The sequence below is a fragment of the Anthonomus grandis genome, chromosome 4 (assembly GCF_022605725.1).
Source record: "Anthonomus grandis grandis chromosome 4, icAntGran1.3, whole genome shotgun sequence".
In the NCBI taxonomy this organism is placed as follows: domain Eukaryota; kingdom Metazoa; phylum Arthropoda; class Insecta; order Coleoptera; family Curculionidae; genus Anthonomus; species Anthonomus grandis.
In genome coordinates this window covers 688,645-705,714 of record NC_065549.1, presented here as the reverse complement: position 1 = coordinate 705,714, position 17,070 = coordinate 688,645, and the positions used below count along the sequence as shown (strand labels likewise).

At 28.5% G+C, this 17,070-nt stretch overlaps 1 protein-coding gene across 1 annotated transcript in view; it reads left to right on the top strand.

Moving 5' to 3' along the window:
• LOC126734913 (protein madd-4) overlaps positions 1-17,070 on the top strand; it is a 531,919-nt gene that overhangs the window by 405,215 nt on the left and 109,634 nt on the right. The window contains exons 8-9 of the mRNA XM_050438751.1: positions 11,998-12,142; positions 16,336-16,465. Coding sequence (XP_050294708.1) covers positions 11,998-12,142; positions 16,336-16,465 — 275 coding nt within the window. The remainder of the gene's footprint in view (positions 1-11,997; positions 12,143-16,335; positions 16,466-17,070) is intronic.

Below are 17,070 nucleotides of genomic sequence, written 5' to 3'. Positions count from 1 at the left end.
TAAAAAATTCACTGTCACAAGGATTTAAATAAAATTTCACAAATATTTGAAAAAGAGTCCCAGAATTACTTGAAAGTAAAAATCATTGAAATCGAAGCATTCAAATAGAGAATTCAGAATTAATTTTAAGCAGAAAACGTGTAAATCGGACCATCAGAACACGATTTATAGGCCGGAGAACCCAAAACAATTTTTCTAGTTGTACTTTACTGGGATATCACCTACAAAAATGTGAATAAAAAATTCGGTATTGGAGGTATTTTAATGATATTATACAGAGATTTTAAGGAAAGTCTCAGACCTAATTTGAAATAAAAATCATTGAAATCGGGACATTAAAATACGAGTTATGAGCCAGAGAACTCGAAACAATATTTCTATTTTTATTTTACTTAGACGTCACCTACAAAAATTTAAATAAAAAATTCGTTATTACAAGGATTTTAATAATGTTTTATGGAGATTTTAAAGGGAGTCTTATAATTAACTTCAAATAAAAATCATTAAAATCAAAGAACTAAAATACAGGTTATAAGCCAAAGAACCCAAAACAATGTTTTTATTTTTATTTTACTGGGCGTCACCTACAACAGAAATTTGAATAAAAAATTTGTTAGTACAGAGATGTTAATGAAATTCCATAAAGCTTTAATAAAAAGTCTCAGAATTAGTATAAAAGAAAAATCATTGAAATCAGAGCCTATAAATACGAATTATAACCCAAAGAACTGGAAATAATTTTTTACTTTTATCAATATCAACGAATTGTTTACAATATTTATTAACTGAAGATACACCTTTTAAAAATAGGCGTTATAATTTATTTAGTTTATATTAATTATTCAATTTGAATTAACTAACAAGCACTAAAATAAATAATAAAAAACTATTCAAGAACTAACAAATTTGTTTTTACAATTGCAGATAAGTGCTTACGATAAATAATATAATTCTATAAATTTCAAGCAAATTAATAAACTAATAAAAGATATAGTAAAAATAACAATCTTAATAAAACATGTCAACTTAACATCTACTGAGTTTCCTAATGAGGTGCAACATATTTTAAGTCTTGGAGAAAAGATCAATATTCCTTACTCAATAAACAGCATTAGTCCTTTAGAACAAATTATTATAGAAAATTTAAGAATTGAGAAAAGAAATAAAGTTAGTAATGTCATGATAAACCCCACAAATAATAGTCATCGTGTTAGCCATAAATCAGATATCTAATAAAGTAAAAAAAAAAAAAACGTTTTTGAAAAGAACACTCTAATATACCTAATAATAACAAAGGAAATACGACCACCATTGCTTTAACAAAAGACGATTTTTTAACAAAAGCAGAATTATTTTTAGGAGACAATAATACTTATATATATTTCCTTTTCAAAAAACCCTACTATTATTATTCAAAATAAATAAAATAAAATAAATAAACTAGCATCTAATTTTGAAATAACAAAAAAACTAAAATGCACTAATGGTGTTTTTTCTAAAATGTATTTTGGTCCCAGAACACGAGTTGTAATCCAGAGAACCCAAAACAAATTTTCTATTCTTATTTTATTATAACATCACCTACAAAAATTTAAATAGAAAATTCATTATTACAGGAATTTTAATTAAATTTCACAGAGACGTTAAAAAGGGACCCAGAATTAATCCTAAAGAAAAATGATGTAAATCGAAGCATTAGAACATATTAGATTATAGGCCAGAAAACCCAAAATAATTTTTCTTTATTGGGACATCACTTAAATCATACAAAAATTTATTACATGGATTTTAATAAAATTTCATAAAATGTTCTTAATACTTATAACTCACAGGGCCTTTGTAAAAATAATTTTAGACAGTGGCAGTCAAACGATATTCATTAAGGAATCAGTTGCCTAAAATTTAGATTTGGAAGTGATAGAAACGCCTGATACTCCGTTGTATCTTCCAAGTCTTGTAAACGCATGTCCTTAAGTTAAGTTCCTAAGATACGTTTTAATCGGCGGTATATTTATAACAGATGTTTAGAAGGAACCCAAAATTAGTTTCAAGCAGAAATCATGTAAATCGGAGCATCAGAAAACGAGTTATGGGCCAAAGAATCCAAAATAATATTTCTATTTTTACTTTACTGGGAGATCACCTACAAAAATGTGAATAAAAAATTCGGTATTAGAGGCATTTTAATGATATTATTTAGAGATTTAAAGGAAAGTCTCAAACTTAATTTGAAAGAAAAATCATTAAAATCGGAGCATCAAAATACGAGTTATAAGCCAGAGAACCCGAAACAATATTTCTATTTTTATTTTACTGGGATGTCACCTACAGAAATTTGAATAAAAATTTCGTTAGTATAGAGATTTTAATGAAATTCTATAGAGATTTAATAAAAAGTCTCAGAATTAGTATAAAATAAGAATATTAACGAATTATAAGCCAGAGAACTCAAAATAATTTTTCTACTTTTATTTTACTAGGACGTGACCTATAAAAATTTGAATAAAAAATTATTTATTAACGGGATTTTAATAACATTTTATAGAGATGTTAAGAAGGGACCTGGAATTAAGTTTAAGCAGAAATGATGTAAATAGGAACATCAAAACAGAAATTATAGTCCAGAGAACCCAAAACAATTTTTCTATTTTTACTTTACTGGAACATCACCTACAAAAATGTAAATAAAAAATTCGTTATTGGAGGCATTTTAATGAAATTTTATAGAAATTTTAAGGAAAGTCTCGGACTTAATTAGATATAAAAATCATTAAAATCGAAGCATTAAAATACGAGTTATAAGCCAGAGAACCCGAAACAATATTTCTATTTTTATTTTACTGGGACGTCACCTAAAGAAATTTGAATAAAAAATTCGTTAATACAGAAAATTTGAAAAAAAAATTTTATTATTATATTTTATTTATTAATACTTCTATAATAGTATAATACTTCTATAATATAAGTATAAATACTTCTCTAGTATTATAGCAGTTTAATAATGAGAAACAAATATAAGACTTATAGTACCAATAATTCTTATAAACTATATGGACTATATCTTTATCGATTTTAAAAGAATTAGTTCATTGCAATGATTTACAATGTTTTCCTTACTCTGAAAAAATAAATCCTATATTTTACGATGTTTTCTTCAATAAATTAATCTACTCTAAGCTATCTATAATTATTTCTTATAAAGTTCTTTTATGGAGAGTAATTGAGTGTAGATAAATTATCCGATGAATGGTTGTTTCATTAGTTAAAGTATTTTGACCAAAATTTACAGAGAGAAGAATAACTTATAACTAGTTTTATTTTATCATGGATCCGAATTTTTTTATTAAATTTCTTGAAATATTTGCTACTTCTATTTCGATTTTTTTGATCAGATTGATTATTTGGCAATGGTATGATACGCTTTTCCACTTAAGCTGTAATGTACTTACTAGGAAAAAAGACATTTGGAATGTCTTCTTTTGGTAAGTATGGAAGTATTCAAATTTGTTGGCATATTTGCTTTTTCTATTTATTTTTTGATCAGATTCATAACGTCTGAAAGATACGAGGCTTATTTCAATTTCAGCTATGATTTTTTCTGGCTTTTTCTTCATTATCGTCGTCATCTCCTTTTAGTACCATATTATTTGCATTATTTGGTTATCTGTTTAGATATTTAAATTTCTTAGTATATTTGAAATAATCATCAATCAAACCAACTTTCATTATCCCACCGTGTATTAAGATATTATTATAATATAACATATGCCTAAAACCACATTACATTCATAGATAAATCAGCAAACTTTTAATTTATTTTTAATTTTTAGAATGTAACTATAAAAAATTAGAGATTTAATAAAAAGTCTCAGAATTAGTATAAAATTATAATCATTGAAATCGGAGCCTTTAAATACGAATTATAAGCCAAAGAACTGAAAATAATTTTTCTACTTTTATTTTATTAGAACGTGACCTACAAAAATTTGAATAAAAAATTAGTTATTACAGGGATTTTAATAACATTTTATAGAGATGTCAAGAAGGGGCTTGAAATTAATTCTAAGCAGAAATCATGTTAATAAGAGCATCAGAACACAAGTTATAGTCCGGAGAACCCAAAACAATTTTTCTATTTTAATTTTACTGGGACATCACCTACAAAAATTCGAATAAAAAATTTGTTATTACAGAGATTTTGATAAAGATTCCTACAGAATTTAAGAGGAGTTCCAGAATTAATTTAAAACAAAAATCATTAAAATCGGTGCATGAGAATTCGAGTTATAAGCCAGAGAAGCCAAAACAATGATTCTAATTTTTCTTTACTACGACGTCACCTACAGAAATTTGAATAAAAAATTCGCTATTAAAAAAAGTTTTAATCAAATTTCCTAGGGATTTTAAAAGTAGTCCCGAAATTAATTTAAAATAAAAAATTATAAAATCGGAGGATTAAAATACTCAAAATTTTTTTTTAAATTTCTCTTCACTATGATGTCATCTATTTATTATTTTAATTTAGGAGACTTTTAATATAAAAAGCAGAATTTTGAAGCAAAAGGTGTACAAAACTGAACCTACTTCAATATTGGATTTACGACAGACAATAACGAATATTAGTAGAAATATCGATGTTCGGACCGAGTGTTCTTGTGTCAAAAAGTTCAAGGCAGCCATTTCCACCATCTTCTTAATTAAACTCAACGTATTTATTCAACTTAAATGTTAATGTATTCAGGTAATTATTAAATGTACTACGTATTATATACATTGAAAATTGAAACATTGCACCTTTACGCAATTTAGCACCCTTTAAGTCTTTGTATATATAATAGATGTCCTCTTTTGGACAAACCAATTCTACATTATTCTGTGCAAAATCGAATATTGTTTAAATGATATCCAATGAATAATCAATGTAGAAGCACAATATTGGATGTTCATATAAATTTCAATATTTTTCCTATAATGTACACTTAGTTGTACCAATTGTGGACACTAAGATTTTCTTTAAAAGTTAAAAAAATGAAAACATTTCAATTAGTAAATACAATGTATTCTTGAATAACTGTTATCTTTTGTTTGCGCGTCAGAGCTATTTCCATATGGCTATCTCTGTCATCTTTTTATCAGCTTTAACTTAACTTTACTACCCCTTTTTAAGAGAATTACTAAAATCCATACTCTAAATATCAAGGTACTGATTTTTTCCTTCTTGAAGTGCCTGGAAGAAATAAAATAATTTATCTCTTATTGGCAAGTTATAATATAATAATATCTTGATTTACTTTTTTATTACTGGCTAAAATATTATTGTTAAATTGTGGGATAATGGCTTTTAGGCTCTAAAATTGGGGTATGGGCAATATGCTGTTAACACGTTAACTGCCAGTCCCAATTAGAAAAAAAAATTACCGGGTTCTACGGGCCACGTAACTTTTTTATTAAAAACAGTGTCTGTGTGCATCAAAACGAACGCATGTGTAAAAATTTATGTAATTGTTGCTTTTTTTAGTTTAAAAAAGCTGTGTCCAAATATGGTACACATGGCACCCGATTGTACAGGTTTTATTTTTTGATGTCGTGTGCCATGTGTACCTTATCTGGACACGTACAAGGTCAATGTTGATTCGCCTGGAGAGATGGCAGCAGTTCTACGGTTTTCACTAGAAGCGCAAATACCACGTGATAAATTTCGTTTCAATTTTCAATGTACGTTTCAATTTTGTAGTAGGTAAAGATATTGAATTTATATTCTAGGATTATAAAGTACTGGTCAGGAACTTCAAAATGATGTGCCACAAGACCAACCTTTCTATTTAATTTTTTTCTCCAAGATGACGCATAGCAGCCAATTTAAAATTTTTATTTGTCAATTTTGCTTTAAAACATAGTATTCATTCATCAATTGCATTACCTAAAGTTTGTTGTTAAATTGATCCTTTCAAAAAATAAAGAGGGGGAAGGACATTAAAGAAAAGTACTGTATAAATGAGAATTCCATTTTTTCATCTTTTTTTAAATCACCATTTCATTTTCTTAATAAGGATTAGCTGCAAATAGCATTTTCTCCTTTAATTTGTCAAATTAAACCCGAAAAACATCACTTCGCATAGGGATATATAAATAAGAATTCGACTTTTCCACATTTTTCTATATCATCGTTTCATTTTCTATATTATAGTGTTTGGGTCGCCTGGAAACAGTATTTTTATCTCGTGATTTGTCAAACTAGACAAGAAAAACATATTTTTATTCCCATACCCTTCTAATCTTTAAACTGAGATAGGGTTATACAATATATTCGTTCTTATAAATCGAAATACTATTCTCTCATTGATTATAATTTTTATAGTTGCTGTAAAATAGTATTCTCTAAGACTTACACGATAAAATTACGCAATTCGTGGTCAGGCTGGTTGCCTATACACCGCTGAACGCAAGGTAGGCAAATTGCCTCAACAAACGTACTTCTGATTTCTAGAGCAATTTTCTTGTTTCTTCCAGGAATCCATTGTTTACTACTTCTAGAAGTTCTAAGTCTTTTCTTTTTTTTCTTGGAAATTATTTTATTGCCTCTTCTAGGAATCTATTATTTACTTCTTTTGGAGTATTGAAATTGGTTCCTTCTAGCCCATAAAAGCTATTTCTTGTTTGGTCTAGGAATACAAAGCTGTTTTATGCTTTTGTAGACAATAGGAGATATAATGGAAAATTGGTTCAAAAGTACTGCTTCTATGGGTTCAACTAAAGTACTGTATGGTTTTTTAGGAAGTTTATCTCCTTCTAAGAAATTGATTTTCTTTGAGCATTGACTTATTGCCAACCAATTTATCCTTAGCATATATCCATGAATCATCTGTAAATTTAATAACTTGCTTCCAAAATGTTATAGAGTTTGAATTCAGTCTGGTTAGTTCGATTAGGAATATTGGCGCGAGATTTAAATCGGACATAAATAGTAGTAAGTAAAAACTATTAAAATAAATATTTTTAGTAGTTGTTAAGTGATTATGATTAGTAGTATAAAGGTGTAAATAAATTAGTGGACTATTTTTGTGCAATCGAGTATTTAACGAACGGAAAGTTATTGTTAGATTAATTAGAATTTTTCTTATGTTTAATATTGCTTTAAGAATAGTACCATGAATTGGGTTGTGTTCATGATCAAGGTTTTTAAATGTGAAGAAAGTGGTTTAAAAGCAGATACACTTATTAATGATTTAAGCCATTTGAAACATCAAGATTACATATAAAAATTGTTTTTTTTCCTCTGCTCAAATATTATTTTAAAATACTATTGTCCACAGATTATATAATAAAAAGGATGAAGTTTACCAGGTTGTACTTTTTAAAGCTATTTTAAATAAATATTATCGTGTGCAAAATTGAAGATTCTATTTATTCTTGCTTATTCGATGCTACTTTGCTACATTCTGTACAACAACGTTTTACATAATAATTATTTATTAAATAAATAATGATCCTTTTAAGAGCATCTTCGTTGGAACTAAGATTCAAGCAAAGCGCCTAAAAGTTCTGTAATAATTCAGGATCCTAAAAATCGCAAACGTAATTGCCACTCGCTTGGGAGGCATCAGACCCCTCTAAAACGCAGCGGAATTTCTCAATATTTCATAAGAAGATATTAAATGCCCCGAGATCGTTTTCGCAAAAGACGTTAATTATCCCCATGAATATTTAAAATGCACTCTATTAAGGGGATGAAACGCGTTAAGGTTGAATTGAAATATCGCTCACTGACACATTCTTACGTACGCGTCATTTTTTCTCGTTTTTCTTTACGCGAAGGAAAACAGCAGAACCGACTTTAAGATAAGGACGGTATGATGTAAAACCCCGTTTTAACCCCGGCTATACGTTTTCACTATCTGTTTGTTTTTCGGCAAAATGTGCGGAGAAACGTCAACGGGTCCTTTATCTTCGCCTCTTTTTGTTCTCTCTCTCTAATATTTTCTTGTTTTGCTTGAGAATGATTCTGATGGATAAGGAATAATAAGTTAGAAATAACAGTTACTGTGAAACACTGATATAAAATCTTGAGAGATCATAGTTACATAAGAAAAATCTAATTAGTGTATTGGAGGGATGCTTTAATTAATTGTATATATTGTTTTGCCAAGGAGTAAAGGTTTCTCAACATGACCACTTATATTTAAAGAAAGCAAATCTCGAAAACTATAGTTCTATAAATGATGTATAGGATTTATCTCAATCAGGCCAATTTCAACTTTTTGTGTAATGGTTTCCGAGGAACAAGTTCGATCTTCAAGGTAATCAATCATTACAAAATACTACTGACAATTTTTACTGAAAAATGTAAAAAAGTTATTCTTTAGAAACCATTAAACAAAAAATGCAATAGTTTTAAAATTATATGCTGGACTGCGATGAACCGTAAACACTATGGTTAAAATATATTTTTCTGAGTATTCTGCTTTTTATTTCATGAGTCTCCTAAATTAAAATAATAAATAGATGACATCATAGTAAAGAGAAATTAAAAAAATTGTTTTGGGTATTTTAATCCTCCGATTTTATTAATTTTTATTTTAAATTAATTCCGAGACTCACTTTTAAAATCTCTATAAAATTTGATTAAAACTTTTGTTAATAGCGAATTTTTTATTCAAATGTTTATATGTGACATCGTAGTAAATAAAAATAAGAATCATTGTTTTGGGTTCTCTGGCTTAAAACTCGAATTCTCATGCACCGATTTTAATGATTTTTATTTTAAATTAATTCTGGAGCTCCTCTTAAATTTTGTATGAACTTTTATAAAAATTTCTAGAATAGCAAATTTTTTATTCAGATTTCTGTAGGTGATGTCCCAGTAAAATAAAAATAAAAAAATTGTTTTGGGTTCTCTGGACTATAATTTCTGTTTTTATGCTCCTATTTACATCATTTCTGCCTAAAATTAATTCCAGGTCCCTTCTTAACATATGTGTAAAATGTTATTAAAATCCCGTTAATAACTATTTTTTTATTCAAATTTTTGTAGGTCACGTCCTAGTAAAATAAAAATAGAAATATAGTTTCAGGTTCTCTGGCTTATAATTTGTATTTTAATGCTCCAATTTTAATGATTTTTATTTCAAATTAGACCTGAGACATTCCTTAAAATCTCTATATAATTTCATTAAAATACCTCCAATAACGAATTTTTTATTCACATTTTTGTAGGTAACATCCCAGTAAAGTACAACTAGAACAATTGTTTTGGGTTCTCCGGCCTATAAATCCTGTTCTGATGGCCCGATTTACACGTTTTCTGCTTAAAACTAATTCTAGGTTCTTTCTGATTATCTGTTATAAAAATACCGCGAAAGGGGTCAAAAGTTCGTTAAAAACAGCTTGTTATAATGACGACACTTGTTTCCTCTATTTTCCAGTAATTTTTCGCTCCAACTTATAAGGACATCCCTTTAAAATTGCTTTGAAAACCGTTAGTGTATGTTATCTTAAAGATCTTAAAGATATAGGGGGGTGAAGGGATCAAAACGTATCTCAGGTACTTGTAACTTAACATAAACGACATGCGGTTACAAAACTTGGGAGGTACCGCGGAGATCGTTTCTAAGGGCATTATAGAATTATCAGGCGTTCCTATCACTTCCTATTCTAAATTTTTAGCAACTGATCCCTTAATGAATTTTGTTTGACTGTCACTATCAATTATGTTTATTAAGACCTGTTTGTTATTAGTGTTAACACTAATTCTGTGAAATTTTATTAAAATCCCCGTAATATTAAATTTTTTCTTCAAATTGTTGTAGTTGACGTCCCAGTACAATAAACATTAAAAAATTGTTTTGGATTCTTTGGTCTATAACTCTTACTGTAATTATATTATGATTTCAACGATATTTGTTTTACACTAATTTTGAAACTCTCTTAAAAATCTATATGAAATTTTATCAAAATTTTTGTAATAACTAATTTTTTATTTAAATTTTCGTAGGCCACGCCTTAGTAAAATAAAAGTAAAAAATAAATTTTGGGTTCTCTGACTTATCACTCCTAGTTGAATGCTTCGATTTCAATGATGTTTACTACAAATTAATTCTGTGACTCTTTTTTAAATATTTGTGAAATTTCATTTCAATCCCTGTAATAATGAATTTTTTATTCAAATTTTTGTAGGTTTACGTCTTAGTAAAATAAAAGTAGAAAAATTGTTTGGAGTTTTCTGGCTTATAATCGTGTTCTGATGATCCGATTGACATGATTTCTACTTGAAATTAATTTCGGATCCCTTCTTAATATCCCTATGAAATTTCATTAAGATCTCTTTATTAAATAATTTTTTATTTAAATTTTTGTAGGTGACCTCCTAATAAAATAAAGGTAGAAAAATTTTTTTAGGTTCCATGGCCTATAACTCGTATTTTAGTACTCCGATTTTTAATGAATTTTATTTTATATTTATTGCGGGATTTATTTATAAAATATTTATTAAAATCCCTGTAATAGCTAGTTTTTTTATTTAAATTTTTGTTCAATGTTCTATATGAATTGAACTAAACTATAAATATTTTTATGAATTAAAAAGCAGAATATTCAATGGCGTCCAGCAGCCATCTTGAAATTTTCATCTGTCAATTTTACTTTAAAACATAGTACCTATTCATTCATCAATTGCATTACCTTAAACTTCATAATTTTGAATTAATTTGTTTAAAAAATAAGAAGGGAGGGGGAGGGACATTAAAGAAAAGCACTATATATCCCTATTTTAACTTGAAAATTAGAAGAGGATGGAAAAGGAAAATTATCTTTAGTTTATATATTTGCGAGAAAGTGATGCCGTATTTTTTTTTTACAAAAAATGTATAAGACAAAGAAGTTTTTTATCATTTTTAAGTTTCATATATAATGTTTAAAATTATATTGAGAATATTACCTAGTATTATTAATTTTTACCTATAAAGGCCTGATTTAATTAAATATTTATACGATATTTATGTCAAAACTAACTTTTAGGCATATTCCCTTTTTCCGCTTTATTTGTGGGAAATTAATAAACCTTTAATGTCTTAATTAATATTCAGCGTAATATAATGCTTATAAAAACTTCCCCTTTATAATCCTTTAACCCTTAAGGCTATCCGTTAACGCTCTACTACGTATTTCGCACACGAAAATAAACAATATCCTAGAAGTAAACGGCCATATTTCCAAGAGATAAAACCACCATCCTTCCTAAAATTATAAATCTCAATTTTAGAAAGGGAGATTGTATTATATCGCTTGTAAAATAGTAAACAAACTTATTTTTGACAAGACTACACTGAATCAATGTACGAGTATGTATAAACATTATAAATGAGTAAGATTTTTGTTGTCTTAATTTTCCCTGGTATTTTGTTGTTAAGTTTAAGAATGATTAAGAATGGTTAAGAATGAATCTAATATTAAATTGATCTGGGACGTAGTAGGAAATGAAGCATATATCACCCTGTGTATGTTATCTTTATCGATTTCTTAACAAACCAATAAACTGTCTTGTTTATAGAAAACAAATACCCTTATCAGGGTGCTGCCAAAATCTATATAACTTGGTTTTAGGAAGGGCATTTTATTACACGGCTTACTAGCCCTGTCAACGAAAGCCTTACTTGAGATTTTCGTTTAATTCCTTTTTATATAGAGTTCACAAAACACTTTTGAGTTTTGAGATGACTCCTCACGGCCTAAACTTTCTTTTGACTCCTTGTCAGAAGCACTTAATCATTTTCCTTTATAACGATGATTTTCCAATACGCCATATTTACATTTATATTAATTTTCTGTATGTAATGGAAAGTGCACATTTCGCGACGTATTGTAAACTTCGATAAACCAGATAAACCAGGCATATAATCGACTTACTTTTGTCCGCACGAAAATCGAATTTACAACACTTCCCTGACAAGTGTTTCAGCAAAATAGGTTCAAGATAAACAAGCTTTTTTTTCTTTTATTTAGAGGGTGGGATGTGACTTAAAAATCGGCTCAGAGAAACAAGTGGACGAGTGTGGAGTTTGTGGAGGTGATGGATCTACGTGCGCCAAACCGCTCTACCATTGGGCCCTCACTCATGCTTCTCTATGTAGTGTTACATGCGGAGGAGGTAAGTTTAGGAGATTATACAAGTCCTGTTTAAATTTTGTTGAAGTTTGCAGATATTTAATGATTTAAATTGTGCTATATGCAATACGTCACTATAATTTGTCTATTTTAAATTTAATGCAATTTTAGTAACTTTAATAGACACGATATTTGAATGTAATAAATATGAAATTAAAGGAAATTTAGTTCATTTCAAAAATTGTCTTATAAAGTTTTTTTATAAAAATGCCTAGTTTTTAAATAAACCGTGAAAAACTGAACCACTACGTACCCCTAGTTTTATTATATAAAAATATGAGTTATCTTGTTTCCAGTTGTATTTGTTTGTTTCTAATTCTCATATCAATGCAATTTGTTCTGCTACTATTTGATGATCCAATACAATCTTTGTTGTCATCAAGGTCTAACAGTTTTTGCTTTATTGACTTTGCGACTTAGTGTAGAATGAGTCAGCACTTGTAAGAGTATGACTTGTTTCTGAATTTTTATAGTTAATTGCATTACTTTCAGAATTAATGAATTTAATAAAAAAACAGTAACCAACCAACCTCATTTTACCTCTCAAATATTATTGTAAATTACATAGCTTGGAGTTTTTACTGGGTGACAAGGTTTAAAATATATATTTTTTAGATAATGATTTCTAAAAAATTCTTATGCAACTCTAATTTACCTACTTTTGAGCAATATAAGAACCCCATTATTGTATTCAAATATTTGGTGTTCAATTTTTGGAATTTTTACTGTACGTAAAAGTTCAAAATATTTTTTTTTTATATTAGTTCATTGTGTTACTCACAGCAGTTTAAGTCACCTTTAAATTAATTAACTTGACCTCTGTTCCTATTCTGTATCTCACAATTATTCATCAAAATTGTTCTCATGCAATAATAAAAACTTATTAAACGTTGATATTAAACCGGATTAAGATATTCCTGCAAAGGTTTCTTATTAAAATGCTGTATATAGCCAGCATTCTTTATGTCCAAATACTATAAAGATATATTGATTTCTTTCTATATAATTCATAAAATAATTTTTTATTTTGATATTTTTCCAAGCAGTCCAGCAATTCCCATAAGAATAAGGAGTAATAGAAGAAATCGGTATTTTCTTAATTTTCTGACCTAACCCGAAGTATAGTAAAGAATAAATATCATTATTTTCGTAGTAGGTGCTCCTAGTTTCAATTTATTAATCAAAGCCAATTGTTTAATACCAATAAATCCAGGAAATTGTTATGTCTGAATACATTTAAAAAACATCTTTATTTACAACAATAATGTATTCAAATATCTCAAAAGCATAAGACGCCTTGTTTTAAAAATTGTTGGGCGCCAAAATGTTGCACCAAGTGTAAATATCATAAAAAATAAAAAATCAATAAATTTTTTCTTAAATTGGCTTTAAATTTTCCTTAGACTTGTCTTATTGTTTCTATTTATCTTTTCTTAAAAAAATCCTGGAAGAAAGGGTTTTTTTTTTATCCAGGATTTGAACTTACAAAATTATACAAAATGTTTCATTTCTAATTTTCTGATTAAATTAAATTTTTTTCTTTTCTTGTACTTTTCTTTGATATATTTCAGGGACTCTCTGCCTTTATTCTTTTAAGAAATTCTGGAAAACTATTGTCTTTGATTCCAGGAATGAAAGACAATACCACTAGTTCCCAGAAAATAGTTTATTTTTTATTTTTTAACTTTATTAAGATTTTTTCTCTTTTTAAGTATTTTTCTTTATATTTTCCATAAGAACATCCTGGCATTTTTATTTATTATTCCAAGAATTGAACTGTATTCACTGATTTCGGTCAAAAGTTTGTTTTTTTGGTTATTTTCATAATTTGGTATTTAATCAAACTTCTTTACCAGTTGTTAAGTGATTTTTGTAGCTTTTTGGCCTGACGATGTTCCAATAGGGGCCAAACAGGTGTAACCTATATAATTATATATATTTAATGAGACCGTGACTTGATAAAAAACTTACTTAAAATTGTTCTGTTTTTCATCACTTTTTTACCATTTAGGTATTACGAGCTTCATGATACTAAACATGACTTATTATATAGCGAAGCATGGGGTAATTATTTAATTTTTTTTATGCTCAAATTATATTTTTAAATAAACCGCATTTTTTTCTCAATGCCTTTTGCTATGTTTTGGCGCCCAACATGTGGATTTTTTGACACCAACTTGAATTATAAAATAAATAAATTTAAATTAATAATAAATAAAATCATTAATAAACTTTGATTTTTGATGAATGGATTTTAGTAATTTTTTAAAAGAAGACTTGAGAATATCTCATAAATCAATAACTGCTAACTAGGAATCACTAGAACTTAACATATTGACGTGCTAATAAGAGGACAAATATTTTGTTTCTTACAGGCCCTCCTGAAATAAAAATTCAAGGTTTTGACTTTTAGTGAATAAATGTTGATAATTTTGTGAACATGATTTCAGTTCATTCCACTCATTTATATTTTTGTTGGCCTATAATACACAAAATTTCTAGATATCTTCTACTGGTTCTTTTAATACAGCTACATCAGTCTTATCCAAAAGTAGAATTTCGACTAAGGATTATTTAAATTTGTAATTTTCCTTTAACAACTTAAGTCAGTTGTTCACTTACTGTAGGTTTGTTTTGAGTCTTTCATTTCTGATTAAGAATTGTAATCCGAATCTCCTAATTCATTAATTAAGGTTTTTTAATTTGTTAAAGGACCCTGTACACTATACAAAAGTAGGCGAAGTATACAGGCTTAAAGAACTCCCGAATTAAAAATTAATATCCGTAACAAATAATTAAAAATCAATTAAAAGAAGTAATAACATGATCCAATTACGACCCATCTGCTGCTACTGGGAATTCACAAACGTGACTATTTTCCATTTCTTAATAAGAGCCAGGCCGCATCCATCCATTCCTAACCAGGCCCCAGCACTTTAATATTCCCGGGAATTCTTAATAACGCGAATCTAATAATTGGAAAACGTAGTATAATACCGGATTAGTTATTATGATGATCCCGAAGCAAAAATCTGCTTTTCCACTAAAAAACAATGCGACGATGCCACTTGCCGTTGTGTATGGCGGACGGGCATATTTTTCAAGCCCTCCTCCCCCTTTTGTTTACGATGCGCTTTTGTTGCCTGTTAATTAGCTCATTTTTCGGAAACAATGCACGCCCGGACGGATTGTTAATTCGGTTTTGTCCGGATTGATATCAGTTACTGATTTAATCTTATTATGTAAATGGAGGTCTATTATGTAGTATCTTATTGTGTATAGATAATTAAGTCGTTATGAAAAACCAAGGCAATAAGGCGTTTAGAGAGAGGAAGATTTATTTTATCTTTGAGTAAAGTGGTTTCTATCTGTATGGTATGAAAGACATCTGGGTTTTAATGGAAGAATAATTGTTTTGCAGATGATACTATTTATCATATTGATAATGTTATCATTAAAATATTGAAAACTGGGTAGTTTTATGTGGAGTTCTATTGATACCACAATATAAGCATTAAAGTTTCCCCATTAATCATTTTACAAAATTCTTTTATGCTCAATGAATTCATAGACCATTCACCAAAGATTTATATTCTAGCAATATTGTGAGTCCTGCATATTAGATTTAGTGCTTCAACCCTCAATAATCAATTATTACCCAATGAACTGTATTCGATACCTCTAGCTTTTGTAGATCATGAGTTATCAATCAACATAAAAACAAAATAAAAATGTTAAAAGTATGTTGGTAAATGGCTCTGGATACACAGACCCTGCATACCAATCTTTGGACAAATATCTACAGGGGTATTTAAGTTATCGAAAAAAAAATATTTTTTTGTTAGAACTTTACCACCCTGTAGCTCAAAATCCAAAAGGTTTAGGACCTATGTTTATAGGAACTTTTTTGCGAATTTTTGTCCAAAGAACACGTTTCTGAACTTTGTAGCAATATATAAAAAACACCCTGTATATAAAAAACGTTTATTCAAATATCAGTATATTTCAAGCAAAATGAAAGTAAAGAATCATATACCGGTATGGTCAACTCAGGTCTCTCAACTTCATACACGTTGTAATGCTTAGTGATAATCAATACTTGTAGTGTACTCGACTTGCATCTTGAGACTTTTTATCAATTATTAGTTAAATATTTATGAAATTTACACCTTACAGGCTATAAGATGTCAAGACCAGTTTGCCAAAACCGAGTAACCGGGGTCGAAGTGGAGGAAGAACTTTGCAATGACTCTCAAAAGCCTGATTCTACTGTAGTGGAGTGCAATACACACACTTGTCCACCAAGGTAAGAATTTTTCAAATTATAATCATACTTCACTAGTAAGTATAATACGTCTGGGTTTATCCCCCCATTTGTTTAACCTATGCACAAGGATTAATAACTATGTAACGAGGGTTTTAAACTAAACAACTCCGCACGACAGACCCAACAAGATAATTTCTTAAAACTTACCTAAACTCCTGACACTAAATAATTAGGGTCATCTCAACTGCCTCAAAGCCTTGGCAAACTCTCATCTTGCTAGTTAAAAGTGTAAGTTGTGCCCTAAACGACTCTATTGTCTGCTCTAGTTGTAATTACACGGCTTCACGTAGACAAATAGCCCCCATTAAGATTACCCACTCCCAAGGGATGTAAATTGAATTATTTCAATGTGTTGCTGCTCGCGTTTTGAATTAAATTAAACTTTCCCGGATAGAAATTAGTTCTCCAAGGTGAAATGTGAAGTGACAATATTGAAGATTTTTACGAGTGCCCAGGTGATGCTAAGGGAAATAAACTAATTTAGAAATTGATATAAGTTTGCCAACAAACTTTGCAAAGATTGGGCAGTAATAGGTTCGTAAAGAGAAAAAAGTTTTATAATGAAAAGTGGGGAAAGAAATCGA